The sequence below is a fragment of the Diplotaxodon limnothrissa genome, linkage group LG17, assembly GCF_057381915.1.
Source record: "Diplotaxodon limnothrissa isolate DT_005_m linkage group LG17, D_limnothrissa_male_GT1.1, whole genome shotgun sequence".
In the NCBI taxonomy this organism is placed as follows: domain Eukaryota; kingdom Metazoa; phylum Chordata; class Actinopteri; order Cichliformes; family Cichlidae; genus Diplotaxodon; species Diplotaxodon limnothrissa.
The window spans coordinates 28,518,265-28,540,465 of NC_140612.1; the positions used below are offsets into that span (position 1 = coordinate 28,518,265).

At 41.0% G+C, this 22,201-nt stretch overlaps 1 protein-coding gene across 1 annotated transcript; it reads right to left on the bottom strand.

The window, feature by feature from the left end:
* Window positions 1-426: 426 nt before the first annotated feature.
* On the bottom strand, window positions 427-22,142 carry dcn (decorin). Its single transcript, XM_085375891.1, has 8 exons — window positions 22,012-22,142; window positions 11,777-11,997; window positions 6,849-6,961; window positions 5,521-5,734; window positions 4,254-4,367; window positions 3,909-4,002; window positions 2,486-2,624; window positions 427-1,050 (listed from the first exon to the last, which is right to left on the bottom strand). The coding sequence occupies exons 2-8, from the start codon at window positions 11,976-11,978 to the stop codon at window positions 850-852; spliced, it is 1,077 nt and encodes a 358-aa protein (XP_085232017.1). The 5' UTR covers window positions 11,979-11,997; window positions 22,012-22,142; the 3' UTR covers window positions 427-849.
* Between the last annotated feature and the right edge of the window lie 59 nt (window positions 22,143-22,201).

Genomic DNA, 22,201 nt, shown 5'->3' on the forward strand with positions numbered 1-22,201 from the left:
TTCTACATTTAACAAGCTATTTTCACCTTGTTTTATGGGAAGCACACACTTGGAACACAACAGGAGATGGAATGTGATGGAGAAAATATATAAAAAGATCCAGAGCTAAAACAACATGGAAGGAAGCACAAGATATCACAAAGCAAATGAAATCACTGCTGCTTTTATCTCTACTTGGATTGAGAACAATTCAAATAGACACTCTGTGTTCTTGAAATGCAGCTTGGTAATATTACACTTTGAAGTCTATTCCTAGTACACAGGCAATATCTACTACATTCTAGTATACCGGTTGTTAAAGGGTAAAACACAAGTTAACCCATTGCTGCCTGCTCTACAGGCCAGCTAATTCATACAATGCTACAGGTCTAAAAGGCGATTAAATTGAGATTTCCACTGAGTGAGATTTTTTTGTTGTTGTTGGGGTTTTTTTTTTGGTTTGGGTTCATCTTTTAATTTGTTGTCCACTGAATAAATTGCACATATTATACACATTAATATGTTACAGCACTTATGTGAACATATATGCAATATTAATGCTTGCGTAACTGGTCCCGTGAATGATGTGCCCTGTGCACGAAAGCGTCACTGTAGTGTGCTAGTAGTTGCAGTAAGCTGTGGGTACTATCGTTGCACAAACCTTGAAGCTGAATATTGAATCTGATACGTTGTGTTTGAGGTCCACAGAGTTTTGAAATGAGTATGCGAATTAACTGTATCATCATTTGTGGAAAGGCAGTGTTGGTAGGGAGTCAGTGTTGTGGGGCTGTTGTCAAACACTCACACATACAAAACTCTCACACACTCATTTACAAACACACACTTCCTTGCAGTGGCATGTAGGACGCTCTACTTCTTCCTGTAGTTGCCGAGCTGGATAGCGGAGCGGTCAAAGACACAGCGGAAGGTGACTGGCTGAACTTCCCAGTAAGGCACGGGGTTGCTGAACAGGCTGATGCCAGAGTACATGGCCTTCTTGGTGTTGAAGCCGGGAGGACAGAAGTCCTCTGTTCCCACAGCAGCAATCTTGTTGGCATGAAGGTAGACCACCTAGAGCAGGGATTAAAATAATAACAACATTCGGTCACCGAACGTGCATGGCAATAATTTGGCTTTTCCAGAATAAAGCAGATTAAGAGGAAAATAATATGTCTCAAAATGAATGATAGCAACAACCAAGCCAGGCTTTTTTCCCTCCTCTCTTCAGAATGTTTAACTAAAAACAGTGGAGAAAAGGACTGCATACATGCTAATCAAGTGGTGTGTAAAAAATATGGAGAACTCAGGAAAATGACAAAGCTGCTAGGCTCTAGGAGCAAAGGCGGGAAAGTGGCATAACATTATAATGTTAATTACAGACTTCAGAGTCACCCTGCTAAATATGTCATCATATACAATGGAAAAGTCAAAAGACAGAACAAAAAGCATGAAAGAGACTTCTATAAATAATTTCTTTGTATGTGGCACCTTTTCTAAACATCTGGTTTCACTAAAAACAATATTGTTGTCCACCTTTCTTTGTTTTTTTTTAATGTAAAAAAACACCCTAAATATCGCAGTGTAGATATTCTTACAGTTGCAATAAAACCTTCTGTTATGCAACTTCTATCAGTCCACATCGGCTGATACATTTCTGCTCATTCTATTGGTAAATCTCATAGAGGGTGTGCTATTTAATGTGCTCCAGCATGCTTACAGTTGCTGCTGCCTCTGCAAGTTTCTCCTTCTCATACTGTATCTGATCGTCATTTAATTATTGCCATGCCACTTTGGGCTTTCCACAGACTTGCGTGGGATGTCTGGGAACAGGAATTGCAGATGAATCACACAATATCCTTTTTGACTCAGAGAATGGAAGTGTCCCAATCTGTGCTGGAAGTAAAGGATTTGTGCAGACTGGGCATAGTTTGCAAATTTTGAAAGTTATATCAACAACCTGGTTCATTTCTTCCAAAAGTCTGGGATGTTTGCTCTTGACAACATTCACAGAAAAAGGTAGTTTGTAATCTAATACGTTTTGATCTATTGAGAAATTCAGGGAATTACCTTAAATGAAGGAGCCTTCTGAGATAAGATTGAAGCAGTAGTTCCACATTTGAGATATCAAAGTGCCAAACTAAACGTTAAATGGCCCGTCTACTTTCCCCCTACTTTCCAGATCAGATTGTATCAGTGTAAGCTACCAACAGTCAATAAACAAACAAAAAATGAATCCATATGACTTGAGTTATGAAAGCCTTGGCTGACTTGTAATCGAGCATTGTTAACCTAAACAACCCAAATGAAAAAACGCAGCAAAGTAAACTTTTTCAGCATGGTTTACATCAGAGAAAAGGAGCTGTGTGTGATCAAACCATAAGAGAATGAGAAACATAACTACAGTGCTGGAAATAAGTGGTTGCAATAACAACCTTCCTTTGATTAAGATGTGTATTGAAAACTGGAAAAGTGCCATAATCCTAACGTTAATCAGATGAGTATGTACCTGGATGTACTTATGGTCGGGCAGGCCAGGAGGCACGCTGGTCAGAGCATTGTTGTCAAGGTGCAGCTCTCGCAGGTGGGGTGCGTTAGCCAATGTGCCGTTTTCCACAGAGCTGATCTGATTGTAGCTCAGACCCAGCCTGCAAGAAAAATCAGGAAGTAGAAAAAAGTAGTACATTGCAAACTAAGCCAGTGACATTCACTCCAAAGTCCTCAATAGCTAATAAAATGAGCTGAAAGGAAGTGAGAGAGATTTACCAGAGGAAATGCGCATGCAGGAAAATATCCACACCTGCTGCAGAGCCCAGAATCTCCCACTCAATTACTTCATTATGAGAGAATGGAAAACAAAAAGCATCTTATGCTCCTCTTCCCTCAACTTCTGCATCAAAGTGTTCTTTGTTCTGGTTTGGTATGCCATCCCTGGCATAATCTGAGCAGTGATCTTATAAACACGTTCTAGTCAAATTTATGAGCAAACCATTTATTTTGATTATCCAGAAACCACTGTTTAGGCTTTAGGGTTTTCCAGACAGAAAATTGCTTAAACAGTAACACTGCAGCTAGTTTTCCAGGTCAACAAGCCAAACCAAAGAGTGGAAACACAATTCGAAAAGGTAACTCATTCAGAAAGGTACATTATCATAAATTATGAGCCACAAGCTTAGACTTCAGCCTGCTGTACAAATGTCTGGTAGCTCTGTATGATATCAGGGATAGCAGATATTCTTGATGTAGTACTCATGTCAGGAATAGAGCTGCACTCATAGGAGCCACGCCCACCAGCTGTCCAAACCTTTTTGAGTGGCAACCAATCAGAAAAAAGCTGCCTAAAGGGAGCAGCAATGATGCAAAAGTGACTGCAGAGAAATGTGACAAAATGTGCACATTCAGAGCTGAAGCTGACAAATTCAGATGACCTAGGATTAATGGAAAAAAGTGCGTGTCTTAAGAGGCTTACTTCAGTCTCCAGTGAACCTCCCCAGACTGTTCTTCTTTATGTACTGCAGAAAAACCTAGCTCTGCAAAACTCAACCAACTCCAAACCATAGGAGAGTGAGTGCCCCACTCACTCGGCTCCCTTCTGACTGCACTCCAGCCTGTCTGCAAGCGACTGCAGGCACCCTCAGCTTAATTATCATTCAATTACAAACCCCATAATAAACTTTTTCCCTCTTGCCAGTGCTCTACTCTTAAATCCATTTGGGCATCTGCATTTTTTTTTTAAATTCCGGACTCTGGATAGTCAAGTTTTTCTCCTTTTTTCTAAGCATAAAGCATTAAATCTACAACTACTACAACTACTCACGGCCATGTAGTTGCAAATGGTTAATACTGCATTGAAGTGGTCCCACCTGCACTCACTTTAAAGCTCAAAATGCAAAGGAAATCACAGTTTAAAATGATAAACATATGCATATTACTTTGCCAGGTTATTTAGGCCTTTGAGCCTGTCAGCTGTCAGCTTGGTGATTTTGTTTCCGTCCAGGTGAAGCTCAGAGAGAGAGCTGGGCAGACCTGCGAACCCACAAGACAATAGATCCACATCAAAAACCAAGTGGTATTAAGAGGTAGCAACTTCTATGACTTCTTCAATCTTCTGTGAGGGAAAAAAAGCAAGAAGAGGATATTTCTAGTCTAGGAATATGCAGTATTCCTTCTTTCTTTTCTTTTTACACTAAACCAAGTGTTTCACTGTAAACTAAAATCCAGTCGCATGCACAAATCTTCTTTTAGGAGTTATTTGTGGTAATAGATGAGAACAATACCTTTGGGGACCTCTGTGATGTTAGTGTCTGCAATGCGAATGTAAGACACCCTTTTCAGGTCAGCAAAAGCACCGGCCTCAATTCCTGCAGTTTTCAGAGGATTGGATCCAAGCTCTGAAAAAAAAGATGGAATTGAGGACACATGACGAAAAAAGAGAAATGGATCCCAAATTAGTTCGTCCCTGGATGTGTTACGGGAACAACGAGGGCTGACTAATGAAATAATTCTGTTTGCACAGTCATCTTTCTCCATGCCAGATTTCCTGGTTTGTCACAGACGGAGCATCGTTCTCATACCACTTTCACTGTATTTCAGCTGATTGAATCCACACGCTGGCTGTAGTTTAATCAGTGACACAATGATACTTTATTTGTGGGACAGGGAATTTTAAGAGTTAGATATGAGTTATCAAAGTGAGGAGGAAAATAATGGGACAATTCACAGCAAGTTTTGTTGTTAGTTGCCCAGATTTGGAGATTTCAGTAGTGAAAACCTCTTTAATCTTGCAAATATAGTGAAGATAAACAACTCCTGCCTTTTAGTGTTCCAGTACATTTTAATCAAACAACTTAAGTTTGATATTGTTATTATTACAGCAGAAGAATTGATAATTGAACCTAAACACCAAATTCTAAGCTATAAAAACTGTAAGCTCATCATTTTCTACATATATGATTGGGAAAGTGTCACACCAAATTGGGAAGATGTGTTGGTATTTTAGGAGAACGCAGGGAGTTTTGTTACATTTGGCTCTGCCTTATCTTGCTTGTAGGCTTCACTATGCTGAACAACTTTGCGATTTCATGTATGAAATTTGCACAAGCGTGCAATCAGCTAACATTCCAACATGCCAAGGGAAAAGCACAGATCCTTCTGCAGAGAATATTCAGAAGAACGGAGACACTATCTCCAAAATTTGGATCAACTCATAGCAAAACAATCTAGATGGATAAACAGCAGTACAGCTCATTGCCCAAATATGCACATTTGATTTGTAAACTGTACATTTCTGCAAAAGAAGTGGGGGTTGTATTTTAAGACACAATAGAGAATACATTAACAGGTCACACACAAAACATTAAATCAACCTTCCCAGAGGCCGTCAAGCCACCAGCTGCATACTCGGTGTGTTTACATGAGCAAGTTTGCTTCTTTTAAAATGTAAATCAGACCTGCTAGCTATTCCTCTGTATGTAATTACTTGAGGGAAGAGCAAAAGAATATGTATAAATATAATGTGGTAACTATATCAGTAAATTTTTATACCCATGACGATGACATGGGACATGCCCTGGAAAGAGGCCTTTTTAATCTTGGTGATCTCATTCTCATGGATGCGAAGCTCCTGCAGGCTCTTTGGCATGTTAGCCGGCATTTCCTTTAGCAAGTTCTTTGACAGGTACAGGCGCTGCAGCTTGGTCAGAGGGCTGAAGGCCTTGGGGTGGATGATAGTGAGTTTGTTGTTCACGAGGATCAGAGCCTGTAAGAGGGAATACAAGGGAAATAATATGATATTCTTGACTGTAAAATGTTTTTATTGCTGCCTAGTGTCTATAACAGTGTTAAAGTTAATTAAAAATGCATGAAATGATGAGTTCAAGGCATTAACAGCAACATTTCAGTCTAGAAAATACAGCAGCAGCGTTTCACATCCAGATCACTGTTTGATATTTATTTATATGGAATTTGAACATTTATTTGAAACTTTACACCTTGGTGGCTTCTAGTTTTTCCACTGAGAAAGTTTCATGGCTATATGCACCATAGGACTGTGAAAGAAATCGTACTTTCCGAATAAAACCGCAACAAAAACAAAAGATATTTTGAACCCAGCAGATGTTGTGGTGGTGGGTGTTATTACTAATGCATTTTCAGAGGAATCTCACTCCTGCTGTTGCCCTCTCTTGGAGCAGACATGAAGCAATATGTGGTATGTGGACCAATCCCCTTGTGAGGCCAGTTACATTACATTGGAAACAGCTCTGGCTGTCAGACTGAGGCATTTATTGCGAGAAGGAAAGCTACGAGAGTTCAGAGGTGTAAGGCTGTGAGGCCTATAGGGATAATGCTTTCCATGGACTGGGGGACTGTGAGAGGGGCAGTCGTGGTATTTACTATTTGTATAGGGAAATGGAGGTGGTGCTTTATGGAGGTGGAGGATCTATCCAACATCAAAAAATTGATTTAATACAAGACTCCAGCTTCCTCCCACCGTCCAAAGACATGCAATTTGTGGGGTTAGGTTAATTGATTAATCCAAATTGCCCATAGGTGTGAATGTGGGAGTGAACGTGAGTGTGAATGGTTGTCTGTCTCTGTGTGTTAGCCCTGCGACAGACTGACGACCTGTCCAGGGTGCACCCCGCCTCTCGCCCTATGACAGCTGGGATAGGCTCCAGCGCCCCAGAAAAGGATAAGCGGAAGCGAATGGATGGATGGATGGACAAGATGTTTCCCAGTGTGGATAATCAAGTTTTATGTTGAAAGACAGCTGTGGTGAGTTTTATAGTTACATAACTTCAGACATTATATAATGTTGGGAATAACAAATGGTTCATGGGCACGCGACCCTGTGAAAGCGAATGATCTCTTACGTGTAGTCCTTTAAGGTTCTTGAAGTCATTTTCCTTGATCTCAGTGATCTTGTTGTTCTGCAGGTCCAGCAGGGTGGTGTCATCTGGAATATCCTCAGGGACAGCCTTCAGGCCTAAAGGAGGCGATTTCAATAAGAACCTGATTAACTGCATGTGTGGTTATGACAGTCAGCAGCATACAAGTGCAATAAATCCATCGGAATGATGGATGGTGGAGTTTGAAGTAAGGCGGTGACAGTGGTGGTTCAGGTGCTGAGAGGTTAACCACACTCTGACCCCAAGAGGAAATGGATACAAAACGATTACCCGCTATTCTTCCCTGGTTTCTGTCCGCCTTTGTCCGACTGTGTGAAAATGTGTAGTGTGTATTTGTGGAACTTTGTGCTGTTGCCAGAGGCAATGTGTGCTCAGCATGAGCTGCAGGAAAGACAGTTTGGACACAGATGTTTGAATGTGATGTCTTGAGTTACTGGTCTTCATCCTGGGAAGGAGGATTTTTTTTTGTCAGCTAACATGTGTGGATTTTTAAACCATCCCATAAAAATAATCAGATTGATACTGAAAAACATGTTTTTTTGAGCATCACTCAGTTTTTTTTGATAGTGTGGATGAATCGATGATTTCGATTTTTCAAAGCAATAAACAAAAACAGGTGTAGCTGATTTGATGATTTGTTTTTAATTTGAACAGCCAAGAAAAACAAATTTTTCACAATTTCACACATTTCATTTTTAGGTCCTTTAAACTTACAAATCCACATGTGATAACTGTTGTGTGTTTGTCTGCCTTGCAGTGTTACTGAATAAAGCCTCTCCATGATGTCTGTTGCATACTGGCTTGGGAATATCTAACAGTACAGGATGGTGCTTTGACTTTAAGATCTTAAGAACAGACATTCCAAAGGGACAGAAAAACTATTTGATGTGCTGCGAGGCACACATGGTGGAAATGGACCTTGAAACAAATTTCCTTTGGCATTAATGCAACTGCATACCTGGACACTGAGGTCACATGAGATCCTTTTGCTTGGACTTTAGCGCGGCACGTCATGAGCAAATTAAAAAAAAGGCATCTGATGTGAAAGACAAGTTTTCAAAAAAGTTGAATGAAGACATCTAGGAGATTTTTATGCTTCTGTGGTGATACAAAAAAACATACGGCGAGATTCCTAATGGGCAGTTTACATTTGAGAGGAAGAGGCGTAGAATAAACTGTTTAACAAAAAAGGTTACACTCTGTTTCTCCACTCCATACGTATGTCTTGACAAATTTTGGCTCAATAACTTGTGACTACTTCTGTTTGGCTCACCCAAACATTATTTCCTGCTGGTTTGTTTTTCTGTCAGCTTTTCCAACTTGGCAGTGCATGACACATTAACACAGCAGTTTGTGGTCATCATTACATCACTGCACTGTATAGCTCTAGTCTTACACACACACCTTTTATTATTCTTTTCTAAAAAGTCAAAACATCTCTGCTTCCACGGGCCTAAAACTCATTTTTTGATGCCTCTATTGTAAAAGCAACAATTTTGTAGAAAGCCAGCTGGAAAAACTTTCAAAAGGATGTGTTTGTGGTTTCTAATAGAAGCAAAAAATACGCCATATATATTAATATGTCAGGCAAATGACAACTGCTGAAAAATATGGCCTTAACCTAGTTTCCAACATCTGTCATCTGCCTCAGCTAGACACTATTTATTACAATTTACAGTCAACTATCTGGTGACAAATACAGCTTAATAAGTACTCCATGTAACCGGAGGTTTAGAAGAAAAATGGGTGGAACATGTGGTGCTGACTATCCAACAAAATACATGGTTTTATGACGGCATGTTTCATCTGCAGATTCATTTTTTATAATAAGAGTGTCAAATTAATTAAAAACCACCCCTTCAAAACATTTAACTTAAAACTTGGCTAAAAAGGAATGTTTTCTATTTGAGTGTGAATAATGATTTGACATCTCAGGTGTGGAAAAAAATCTCGCAAGAAACTCAAAAACATTCAAGATAAAGGGCGTTGTGCAATGATCATGCAATCTGATGTGATTCAAAGTAGTTGAGCCATAAATGACCTGGATATGAACTCCATAAGGCCCAACAAATGCGTTGTTTTCTGGACACGAAGTTTGGCTTAATTAATGTTCTCCATGTGATGTCATGCACGCTATGTTGGAGAGCTGTCTGCCCTGTATGTGATACAATCACTGGTTGCTAGGGACAAATCTGTATCCCTGGACTGGTTAGTAGTGATTCCTGAAGGTTGCTGGCTTTCTCGTGGGTGAAATGAGTTGGCGTGGTTGTCTGTAGTTTTTCATGTTGTTCTGCAAATACTCGCTGCCTAGCTGCCTTAAAAATAAAATCTGAGCCTCGGCACTGCAGCCAAAACATTTCAAAAGTTGCAGGTTTAACTTTGAAGGCAAACGGTCTTCATTTCTGGTTAGTTTTCACAGTTTCACTACAGCTTGGACAGTAGCTGGCCAGTAGGCAACTTTATTACCTCCATTCATACTATGAGAGCACCAATACGCTAGCGACCAAAACAAGGAAGTTTTGGTCAACTAGCTTGGGAATAAACATTTCCCCCTAGAAGCAGGTGGTTACCGGAGGGTCTCTGATCGTTCTCTAAGCCTGTGTGACTGGAGACTTTAAGTTAACCTCATGTGGTTAATGAACTGTAGCCAAGCTGTCAAATGTACTGCGAAAGCAAAGCTTGAAAGAAAAACGCCTCATTACACAATAGCAAAAGTCTAATGTTAAAAAATGTTTAAAATTACAGCATAAATTAACTGAATGTTTCACTTCTTGTTTTTCATCTGTTAGCAATCGGGAAATGAGCAAGAAAAAACTGGGCTTCGAGTTTTGTCCTCACTTCACTAATCACTCAGTTTTATATCAGAGTGATTACAATCTCAAGTGCATGATTGCTTTGGAGTAGACTGGACTAATTTGGAGCCTTACAAAGAATTAATGACACTATTTATGAAATTTCCTGTCGTTTTCTGGAACTGTGTCTGGGAAGGATGAGTTGTCACAGAACCAAATGGCTCTTGGGAAGTTTGGGACTTTTTTGGGTTGTTCAGAAGGGTGTGATGCCCAGGTTGCTCACTTTATACCGTCATATATTTTTAAAAGACAATTAGCTTTACAGGTTTAATGGGGGATTGCGCCATTTTATTACTTGTAATGGAAAAAGAAAAGCTGTTCTGCAGCCTGTCAGCAAAACCTCTTTCTTACAGATATAATCGCAACTTTTGACCCTTACACCGGTTTTCCCCCTGAATGTTTTAACTGTCATCGTGCCAGCAGCAATCAGCCTCACTGAGAAAAATCCAAATCTCTGAGTTCTTTCAGACATTTTATGGCCAGACTTGTGTGTGTCCAAACACATGCAATGTTTATTCCTGTGTGTGTGTGTGTGTGTATCTGAGCATTTGAATGTCTATTGTGGATGTGCCAGCAGATCTGCGGAGCAGATGGGGGATCTGGAAAATAGTGCTGATGCAAGAGTGGAGAATAGAGTTGCATCTTTGGGGAAAGTGCTGCTGCTCACGGCCCCTCTTGGAGTAATGACATAATGGAACTGGTCTCTCTGACCGTCTGTGTTTGTGACTGCCTGTCTGTCCCTTAACCGTTTGAGTCGCCTGCTCGTATTTGTTTGCCTGTCTCCTTATGCTTCTTTTCCAGAATCTGAAACATCTTTTGTTTGTTTATGCGATGTCTGTCTACTCCTCATCCTAGTATCCTCCATTAGTGACACTCCTCCCTGTCCTGCTCCTTCTTGAAGCTCATACTTTCCAAACAAAAACAGGGCCAAAGAATTGTCAAACCGAACTGCCTAGTCAAGCACTTTTCCATAATAACCAAATATAAATGAGGTCAGGGACTTTTGTGTGTTGGATTCTGAAAGATGACTGAACCTTTTGTGTATACCATACATGAGATTAGACAAACATGGCAGATGAGGTCCAAACAAAGAAGATGACTATTGAGTAAATTGTTGTGAGTGTGATGAATGAAAAACCCAACTAATAGTAGTTCTAACCTTGGTAAATAAACCATGTAAACTTATAGAAGCACTTTTTGGTTAATTTACGGTACTAGAATATATTTATGAAGTCCAGGTTAACCTTTAATCGCTGCTGCGATTAAAGAAAAGCTGTTATCCAGAAAAAGAAGATAATCTTGTTGTTACAAGAAATGAAATAAGACTTGCAGCATCTGGAAGCAGTTAATGTATCAAAACAAGTTCTCTGGAGGACTGTGCAAGAATGAGTAACACAATACACCCTTCCAATGACCCTTTGGGTTTGGGTGGAGCGAGGAAAGCAAGTGACTTCTTTCAGGCTCTTAACTCCTTCCCCCATAAAGAACATTTGGTGATCTCTCCAGTACCCTTAATGATGAGTTTTCACACCTCTATATATAAATTAAGATGTGGTTTGGCAACTAATAGGGTGGCACTAGTGAACTGTACAGGGAGAAATAACCATCACTACCTGATGCACACCCAATCTTTTTTTAGGAAGCAGGCCTGAAATATGACAGAAAAGAGAAGCTATGGTTACCCCTAGTAGGTGTCTGAGGAGGAAAAGAGTTAAAAAATGTAATGCCATGAATGGTACAGTGGAACAAGCTCAGGCATTTTGATTCTAGAACAGGACTGCACATGAAGGACTGAATGAAGAAAACATTTCTTCTCACAAATGTTTAGGAATTAGGCCTTAAAATAGATGTTAGCTGTGCTCAAGCAAACCCAAAAGAAACATGCAAAGCATATCTTTACAGGTGATGGAGTTCTGTTTGTCTATATATACTGAAAGATTTTGGACTTTAACCATGGATAATTCTCATATTGTTTAATCAGTGCTAGAAAACAAGTCTACACAACCATATAAACCACCACTGGGAAGTGTATTGCCTTACCAAGGTCAGAGCACTGGATCACACGCAAGTGGCACTGGCATCTGAAGGGGCATTTAGGGCCTCCAATCACGGGGGGCAATGGGGACTGAGTAACAGGGTCCCCTGACCCCTCATCCATCATGAAGTCTAAGAAGCCAGACTGGCGAAAGGGCAGAGCCCAGCAGGCGGTGACCAGGAGCAGAGAGAGACAGGCAGACCTCATGGTGCTGATAGTAGGGAGCCTGAAATGACACAGAAGGTTTTGGGTGGATACACTTTGAATATAGTCTTTTAGTTTAGAAAATAAGTTTAGAAAATACCAAATTCTGTTGAATTGGATGCTGTTGAATGCTGCAATAAGTCAAAAGCAGACAAAAGAATTCAGTTTATAAGAAAAAGAATAAGAAATGTAGAAGTAAAAACACCTTTAGTTTAGAGAGATTAGTGAGGGTCATCCGACTGAGGGTTCCCTTACAGATACTGTTAAAAATAACAATCATATAAAATAATATATTTTCATTTTCATATTTAAAAAAATTTTTTTTTTACATTGTTACAATCCACGTGTCAGCCTTATTGTGACCATGGTCAAGTCTGCATTTCTACTGTTACTGCTGGAACTAGAGAAGGCTTAACATTTAAACATTTATAGAATGAGATATACAATACAAATGAAATGAAATGAAAGATTTCCTTTATCTGTCCTTTTGGCACCTAAGTTTCAGTCTGTAAGAGAAAATCATCCACTTATCCCCTTCTTACATAGAGCCTTTGTGTAATCCATGTGGATCCCTGGGTACTTTTACACCTACACCACATCAATATCCTATCCCAGCATAACCATGGCCCACGTAGCCTTTCATATTCACACGATGATACCTCCCAGTCCACTCTAGAAAAAACATCCAGTAGTGCTCCATGCTTCTCCTCCTGTATCACCAATACAGCAAACCACTGCAGAATTGTCAGTATTTCTGTAGGTTGTATTGCAAACTTTGCTGAAATTATGAGGTGTATAAGGTGAACAGGAACAGGAGACAATATAGTCTCTTTCATACTGTATCACCATACAGAGCACTACCCAAACTCACACCGAGTCCTGGCTGTCAGATAGTCCAGCGGTCCCCAACCCCCGGGCCTCGGATCGGTACCGGTCCATGAGTCGTTTGGTACCGGGCCGCGAGAGTTGAGGCTCAGGTGTGAAATGTATTTTTTTCAGGGTTTGTATTGGTTTTCAGCGTTATTTTGTTATTGTTCTTATCGTTAACTCGGTTTTCCTGGGTCTTTTCACGTGTGTTATGAATAAATCTTCTTTTTTTCGGTACCGGTACTAGTTTTATTTTGTTGTATTTATCCGCGACACCTTAAAGGCCGGTCCGTGAAAATAATGTCGGGCATAAACCGATCCGTGGCGCAAAAAAGGTTGGGGACCGCTGAGATAGTCTACTGACATTTCCTGTATCTTCTCATGATAAATTCACTTGGAAAATCAAAGAAGGTGATCCTGTTGCTATCTAGATGGGAGTATGCTTTCTGCAGCACATACTGCAGATGTCTGCATGCTCCATTCCCAGATTTGGTCTATATGCAAACTACAGAGGGTCAAGAGATGTTTTCATGAGCAGCATCAAGTGGGCCAAGACATTTGCTTTCTCCAGCCTGCCCACTGGTCGGCTGTCTGTTGTGCTTTGGCAGAGTTTCTGAATTTCCTCCTCTATGAGCTCTTACATTTTCAACTTAACCTTCAGCTCCACCCTATCCCTAGACATGAAGACTTCATCTTTTCATTAGGCATTTCTTTCAATGACCAAAGGATTGTTCATAAAGATGTGAGATGGGCAAATGAACTGAATCATTTCTTCAACAGATTTGATTCAGCCATGAGGCAGTCTGCAACATCGGCTGCAGACTCACCCACCCCCACTGCTGCTGTTCCACCTCAGACACTTCACACCTCCTCTATTCACCCTGCTCACTCCCCCCCACCCCCAACTGCAGCATCCAATACACACTCAACACAAGGCTCCAGCCTGTCTCTCTCAACCACCCAGGTTAGGAGGGAACTGAGGAGGATTAATGGCAAGAAGGCAGCGGGTCCAGATGGCATCAGCTCGAGGGTCGTCAGGTCCTGCACGGACCAACTGTGTGGGGTGATGGAGCACCTCTTCAACCTGAGCCTGAGGTTGGGAAGAGTCCCACAGCTCTGGAAAACCTCCTGTGTTGTACCAGTGCCAAAGACTTCACGCCCCAAGGACCTCAACAGCTACAGGCCGGTGGCTCTGACATCCCACCTGATGAAGACCCTGGAGCGGTTGGTCCTGGCTCAGCTTCGGCGCCTAATAAGCTCATCACTGGACCCACTTCAGTTTGCCTACCAGCCTGGCATTGGAGCGGATGATGCCGTCATTCACCTCCTACATCGTTCCCTCGCTCACCTGGAGACCGCTGGAAGCACTGTGAGAATCATGTTCTTTGATTTCTCCAGTGCCTTCAACACTATTCTTCCCTCGGTTCTGAAGGACAAGCTGGAGAACTCTGGAGTGGACCATCACCTCACTACCTGGATTTTGGACTACCTCACCGACCGACCACAGTATGTGAGGACTCAGGGCTGTGTGTCGGACAGGGTCGTCTGCAGTACGGGGGCCCCACAGGGAACGGTTCTGGCTCCGTTCCTCTTCACCATCTACACTGCAGACTTCTCCCACAATTCCACCCAGTGCTTCCTGCAGAAGTTCTCTGATGACTCTGCAATAGTCGGCCTCATCACTGATGGGGATGACAAGGAGTACAGAGGTCTGACCCAAGACTTTGTGGACTGGTGCCAGCTGAACTACCTCCAGATCAACGCCAGTAAAACCAAGGAACTGGTGGTAGACTTCCGCAGGCACAAGCATTCTCCACTGCAACCACTGAACATCCAGGGTATGGACATTGAGGCTGTGGACAGCTACAGGTACCTTGGTGTTCATCTGAACAATAGACTGGACTGGACTCATAACTCAGACGCCCTCTACAGGAAAGGGCAGAGCAGGCTGTACCTGCTGCGGAGACTCAGGTCATTTGGAGTGGAGGGCCCACTCCTGAAGACCTTCTATGACTCTGTGGTGGCTTCTGCTATCTTTTATGGCGTGGTCTGCTGGGGCGGCAGCATCTCTGCTGGGGACAGGAAGAGACTGAACAGGGTGATCCGAAGGGCCAGCTCTGTTCTAGGATGCCCTCTGGACCCAGTGGAGGTGGTGAGTGACAGGAGAACGGCGGCTAAGCTGTCATCCCTGTTGGACAACGTCTCCCACCCCATGCAGCAGACTGTGACAGCACTGAGCAGCTCCTTCAGTGGGAGACTGCGGCACCCACGGTGTGGGACGGAGAGATTTCGCAGGTCTTTCCTCCCCACTGCTGTCAGACTCCATAATAAAGACTTTAACTGATCAAACACACACATCCATACATATGCAATAATACTAAGTGCAATAATCCTTTCTGTCATCGTTGTATTTTTACTCAGTTGTATATAGTATTTGTATTTGTATTCTATTTTTATCTTATTGTATATTTATTTTATTTTATTCTACTGTATATAGTATTTTATTTTATTCTATTCTGTACAGTTGTGTACTGTATTTATTCTTATTGTATTCTAATTTTTGCCTCATAACTTTTGCACTGTCCACTCCTGCTGTGACAAAACAAATTTCCCACGTGTGGGACTAATAAAGGTTATCTTATCTTATCTTATCTTATAAATCAACATGAAATCCTTTTTGGGGAGATAGTGTGGTCACAAAATTTAATGTGTTCTGTGATTCTGCCAGCAAAACTGTTAATGTCCTGTCCATGAGGTGAACCAAGTACTCTGGTTCCAGTATGTAGCATCAAAGAAGTCCTGGATTACCTCTACAGGCTCATTTTCCATTAATTTTTGCCTTTTCATTAAGCGTGTTTCATATTTTTTGCACCTGTTTCTTTTTTTTAATAACCATTTTAGCTAACAGCTGCTTGCGTTTTTACAGTAATTCAAAGAAGATGCATGACAAGAAATTTCATGGCTGCAGCTGTATATTATATTTAATGATCGTTTGCTTGTCGAACACTTCATCTTCTGTATGGGTCTATATCTACAGTACAAGTGGAGTCGCTGGGAGAATCCTACTTCCTTTTTTTTCTATTTCTAAAGATAACCACACACACACACACACACACACACACACACACACACACACACACATGCAGAGTCTCAAAGACCCAGCAATCTGCTTGTCAACCTTAAAGCCAAACGTTCCTCCTTCCCTCGTGGTGCCACAATAATTGAAGGGCGCTTTTGAGCCACAGCTGCTAACAAACAATTTTGGAGCTGCTGGTCTGCAGCCGACCTTGACCTGAGCATCATGACCAGGATGATGAAACTTAACAAAAACCATCAGCTGGCCAGGGTTAAAAGTGACTCCGAGGTTGCTTATATGGCCTCTGAGCACACATAGGATGTTAGTGGCCCATATGTTTATTTTATTGGGTTTTTTTTTGTGTGACTGGGTTCATGTTAAGGTCTTCTCAAGTGTGGATGAAACAAAAAGTTTGTTTTAATGTGTGTTAACACAGGTACCTGTGTTGTTTTTTGTACTGTAGTACTTTTTCTATTCTATTATTAGGCATGTCACAATGAAAATACTAGATTTGTTGCTTAAACTATTTTGTAAGCTTTTAAGAGAATGGGAGTGACAGTGAGTGCTGACGTAGTGCAAATCCTGGTTAAGGTTGTGTCGGGTCATGGGGATCACGGCTCAAAGTGACTCTCAACATGAGCAGTAATTATAGTCTCTGTCCACAAAACAGCCACCGATTTGACACACTGTACAGCTTCAGTCCAGCGGTTACAGTGCTTGCATACAGTGTGACCAAGCTTGAAATCACATCCATTCAGAGGGGAATCAAGTTCGATAGGTGCGTTTCTGCCTCTTAACTTTCCTTGTTTTGCTATGAAGTGCAAAAACCAGAACCCCCCCCCCCCCCCCCCCCCCCCCAAAAAAAAAAAAAACAAAGCAGCTGATTCTATAGGTTGGAAATTAGAAACTGGAATTGTGTCACATGATCATGTGTTTAATGTCCAGATTCAACTTTCTGTGCTTTAAAAACATGTTGCATTTGTTTTACTTGAATGTGTTGAATGAAAAAGCTCTGGTCTCAGCAAACATCTGATCCAGAGGACAAGTTGTTCCAGTCTTCCAAGGGCTGCGTAATCTTGGCTGTGTTAGGCTCTCATATCTAATCAAAGCAGAAAATTCAATCCAATAAAAACCTCATCTACGAAACTGAATGCAGTGTTCTTTAATTTTGTTGGATTTTGGGATGTAAGGCACTCGTAGGCCAGTATTATGAGTATTATGAGCCAGTGGATGCCAGATCAAATTGGATGGACCTGTTTTGCATGATAATTCATTTGCTAAAGCATTATAGTTTAACTATTTCAAGCCACTTTGCCAATCTTTTCAGTGAACTACTGATATTGTAAACTCCTTACATCTGGCACGTTTCAGAGGCTGAAAACTCAAATTAATCAGCAAAACCAGGTTTATTTAACAGAACAGAACAGAAATGGGCACACATAACCAAGGACTACTGAACCTTATCTGTCTGCTTTGACCTCTGGCCAAAAACACACAACTAGATATACATGAACATGTTCACTGGTGCAGAATTTCAGTTTCCCTGCCATCAATCTGTCAGACGGTGTCCATAAACACTTCAGCATCTTTTAATGGAAGCCAGACATGCAAAAGGAAGAACGAGATGAGAGCAATCTCAAACTGAGCTCTGTTAGCCTTTAACTGCTGCAGCAATACTGCAAACACAAAGCTTACTGCTTACTACTTCATGATTTATATTAAGATTTAGGAGTTGCTGATGATGAGAGTAAAATTATTTGAAACAAACCCAAGAAAAATAAAACTAAAAGCTTTTCAGACAGAGATTGTTCTTTGGGACGTTAACTAAGAAATTGGAATCATAGCTGCAGAATAAACTTTAAGTGGTATTAGCATTATTAAGTTAGGCGTTTTTGGGTCAAGAGGTGTAGAAATTTATAAACTAGTAACTAGTAACTAAAAATTTTGGTCACCCAAAGTCTTTCTGTAAGGTTTAATGTTTACTCTAAAAACCCACAGACACAATGAAAAAGTTAAAATTCAACCTGCTGCACCCCAGGCATTGCTTCCTTAATTACCAGTCTGCTCAGATGCATCTACAGGCCCCGAAGGATTGGCCTGCAAATCTGAAATATGGCTTCTCAAACAACCCGAAGGGCTGTCAGCCCTGAACAGCATGCAGGAACATGACTTGACCCTGCAAAACCCCAGATCACACCAGTGTGTGCATTTCTAATTCCCTCTAAGAAGATACAACTTTCTGTTACAGGATAAATGTGATTCACTTTATCACTTCCAGTTTTACAGAGGACACCACCAAGCTGGAGATACAAACATAACACTAGAAAATTTTATCATTTTGTTCCTAAAATGCAGAAAACATCTTTTATTTCTATTAAAAATAAAAACAAAAAAACCCAACTTTAATATATTTTTTTTAGTGATTTAATGTTTGTAAAATCTCTAAATTACATTTCAAATTAAACGCACATGAAAGTGTGAACAAATAGTAACCGCATTAAACCATCTTCCAAACCTCCCTGCTTGATCTTTCAGGTCAGAGTGGCTTTATTCGAGGAACATGACGAATATTGTTGATGGTGTGGCTGTATGCCAGCTTGGAAGGTGACAATGAGAAATTCTTTGTTGACAAAAAGTGGACAGAAACTAATTGGCAAAAGCTGCTAGACAAAAGGTTTCCTGTTATTGAGCTATGAAGCAAACACTTGCACTTTAAAAACAAATGCATGTTTGAGAAACAGTGCTGCAAAAAATGTCCTCATCAGTAAAACAAAGATTAGCATGTGCAGAAGTGATATATAGCCATTCATTGGAACCTAACTTGAGAAATATGTTTGGCTTTATAGTGAGATTTAAAACACACTTGGATCAAGATACTGGTGTAGTAGCAATTTTTAATCGTCGTATTTTACTGCACTGAGACAACTGATGGTTTAATGACTTCCAAAGACTTTGAAAGGGCTTCCAGTGATCATCAAAGGCTTCTCAAAGCATTGACCAAAGAATCAAACTAGGTATAGCAATGTGAAAAGCTCGGGCAACTGTGAAAAGCTTTAATCGATAAGGTTACCATTCAACAATATTTTCTTACGTATCTGAAACCTGGGATTCATCAGTCCAGGCTACTAATGAAAAAAAGGGGGGGAAGGGTTTGACATTTCCTGTGGCGGTGGCATCCTTGTCAGTTCTCCTGTCTTCAACTTTTGTCTCATCTCCCTTCCCTCCCTCCACTCTCCCCTAAAACTGGCCTCAGCATTACTAATGAATCCCAGACAGGAAACGGAGCCTGCAAGAGGGAGTAAAGCAATTTTCCCTTCTATGCTTCGTCACTTTCGATCGACCAAAGTGCAACAGCAGAACAGAAACAGATTTGAGCTTTAAACACCACAGAGCTTTAATTTGAACAAATCAAACCATGATGAACCAATCACCATAAAGCAGACGCTAACTGCCACTCTCGACCCTTGTCTGCTACCTCGCTCCTCTCCTCTTAACTCTCCACAGGCCTGCTCCTGACTTAGCAGTGTCTGCAGGCCATGAATCACTGGAAGGTATTTACAAGGCCACAGGACATTTAAAACACATGTGGCCCCTTTAACCTATCAGCAAATGAATATGTTTCCCCCTCCCACATGATTGCACAAACACATATGCTTGATTGATGACTATGGTAAAATTACTGAGAACTTTTAATTCAGCAGTTACCCAACAAGTCAGTGGTCGTTACAGTCAACGAATTTCTGATACATACTTGGAGGATTTTGTGAGGGAGAACATGAACATCTGAAAATATGCACAGGCACTGCCAACAAACAATGTCAGTGCCAACGAGTTCTCTAAAATTAATATGAGTAAAGCCAAATCAGTCTTTCCTTCCGTGTATATCTGCATGATGGGATGTTTTAGGCTCCAAGAAAAACCCAAGGGTTTTTCACCACTATGATTCAAAGTAGTTTCTTCATAGAGAAACTAAAAGTTTCAGACTAAAAAATATAACTGAAAGAACTTCTTGGGTCTTAAAACCTTGCCTGGTGTTTGGAATCAAAGTATGAGAAAGCCAGTGAGTGGTTAAACCACATTTCAGCTGTTCCATGTGAAGAGCTGTCAACCTGCCATCAGCCTCAGTCCCATTATCAAACGTCTGTGCTGTACAGACGTGGACAAACTGCCCAACCTTCTCCACCTTTCTTCTCTTTCCATCTCCTCCTCCCATTTTGTGCTCTCTTCCTTCCTTGCCAAGCCTTTCTCTCATAGCTTTTGGTATTTTCTTTCTCTGTCTGACCCCTTAACTTTGGCCTGAAGGACTGACATGTGGAACTTTCTGGTATTCCAACACACACAGGGGGAAAATACTTCAAGGCTGATGTCCATTCAAGTTCCATTGTTCTTTTCCTTTTTTTGACCCAAACAATTGAATTCCAAATGGAAAAAAATGCCGTCCAGCTTTTAGTTTAAAATCTGGTATTTCTGGTTTCTGGTTCAAACATTAAACAGCTGCTTAGCCCAAGAAACTATGATCTGGAGGAGTACTTTTATTGCTCTGGGTGTATTTTAGCACAATGTGTATGCCTCTTTTTGGCTTCGATTCTATTCTAAGTGACATTTTTCTTTCTGTGTTGTTTCTAAGTTTTCCCCAGTTTTACTCCATTCCATTCAGTGTCATTCAGTGCAGCTGAGCCTTATTAAGTTTTTTTCTCTGCTGGCAAAGAAAGGATGTAATGAGTTAGCTCAGAGTTGTGTGGTGGCTTGCCGGGAAGTCTTCAGACCTCTTTGATAGAGGAAGCTGTACCATTACAGGATTAATGGTGCTGTGTGTTGCCAGGTAGAGGGTTTTTTTCATCTCCTCCTTTTTCATCTCCTCTTCTCACTTTAAGTTGCCCCTAGCAATTTGGGCGCTGCTCTGCTTCTGTGAAAACACAGTTGCAAATGCCACGGCGGACAGAGGAGGTATGTACTGAAAGGAAACAGGTTCACTGAGCAGACAGATAAGGGATTGGGGTTAAAATGGCCTGAAATGAGTCACTGAAATGGAAAGTGTGAGAAGCACCAGCAACAACCTTTCCAATCAACATCTTGACATGCAGTGATGGGCTGAATAAACACAAAGAAATCCTCATTGTTGTCGTTTCAACTTTTTTTCTCCACTCATTTACTTGTAGACTGGCCAATACGCCACAGGGAAAGGAAAAAAAGAGAGAAAAAGAAAGCTAAACAAAGAGAGAAAGAGAGAGGGAGAGGGAAAAATGAATGCAACAAATCAGAATCTTTTCCACTGACGTTAGCAAATAATGACAAAAAGAATTAACCAAGTTAAGGAGAAAGAAAGTCCAAGTTTTCTCCCTTTTCCTCTCTTAAACCCTTCCATAAGCATTGCAAATCTGATTCTATTGCCATGTAAAAATACAACACATTTGAATAATCCCCTGACATATGGGTTACATCTAAACAGTCAACAAATAAGTGGCCAAACACTTCTCTGGTCAGCTGCCATAAAAACCAACAAATTAGAAATGCAAGTTAAAACTGTAAAGTGAGAGAACTTCACACAGTCCTCACTGGTGGATACTTTGGAGATCAAATACGGGGAAAAAATAATACTTTTTTGGCAGACGAGCGAGGTACTGGTATCAACAGCACTACCACACCCCCTTCCCTAGTCGCTGCTTTCAGAGCTGTATGGAGATTGGACTGGGAATGATTAAAGTCTCATCACAAAGCCAAGAGTGCTGTGGGAACAAGGCTTGGCAACAAATCGGGAATATATACAACACACACATGCACACAGATGCAAAATTAAGTATGAAAGGAGGCACACTTAAACCCACTTTGCCTCACATGTAGACACATGTTTAGAAAATAACATCGTCAGCAAATAATGTCAGTTTTATATAATGGACAAAGAGATGTTCCTAATTCATCCCTATATGTGTAAGCAAGACATTAAATGATACAAAAATCTGAAGAGTTATCTCAAAACTATTCTCAAACTAAACAAATCTGTTCACAGTCAAGCCCAAGTCGTTGTTCTTGAGCTAAGATCACTCATTCATTCTCAGATTTTCATCCTTTATCAGAGTTAAAAGATTAACCTACCTGTTCTCAGTGGAAGCTAGGCAAAGAGAGTGGTTGAGATGAGCTTGACTCCCAAAATCCAGTCGAGCAGGGGGATGAGACTGTGAAGTGGCTGAGAGGGCCTATGGGGTAATTGGACTCGGAGCGCATGCAGCCAAGATCAAGCAGGTGTGCTCTGTCACAACAAGGGGAGGGGAGAGAGAGAGAGAGA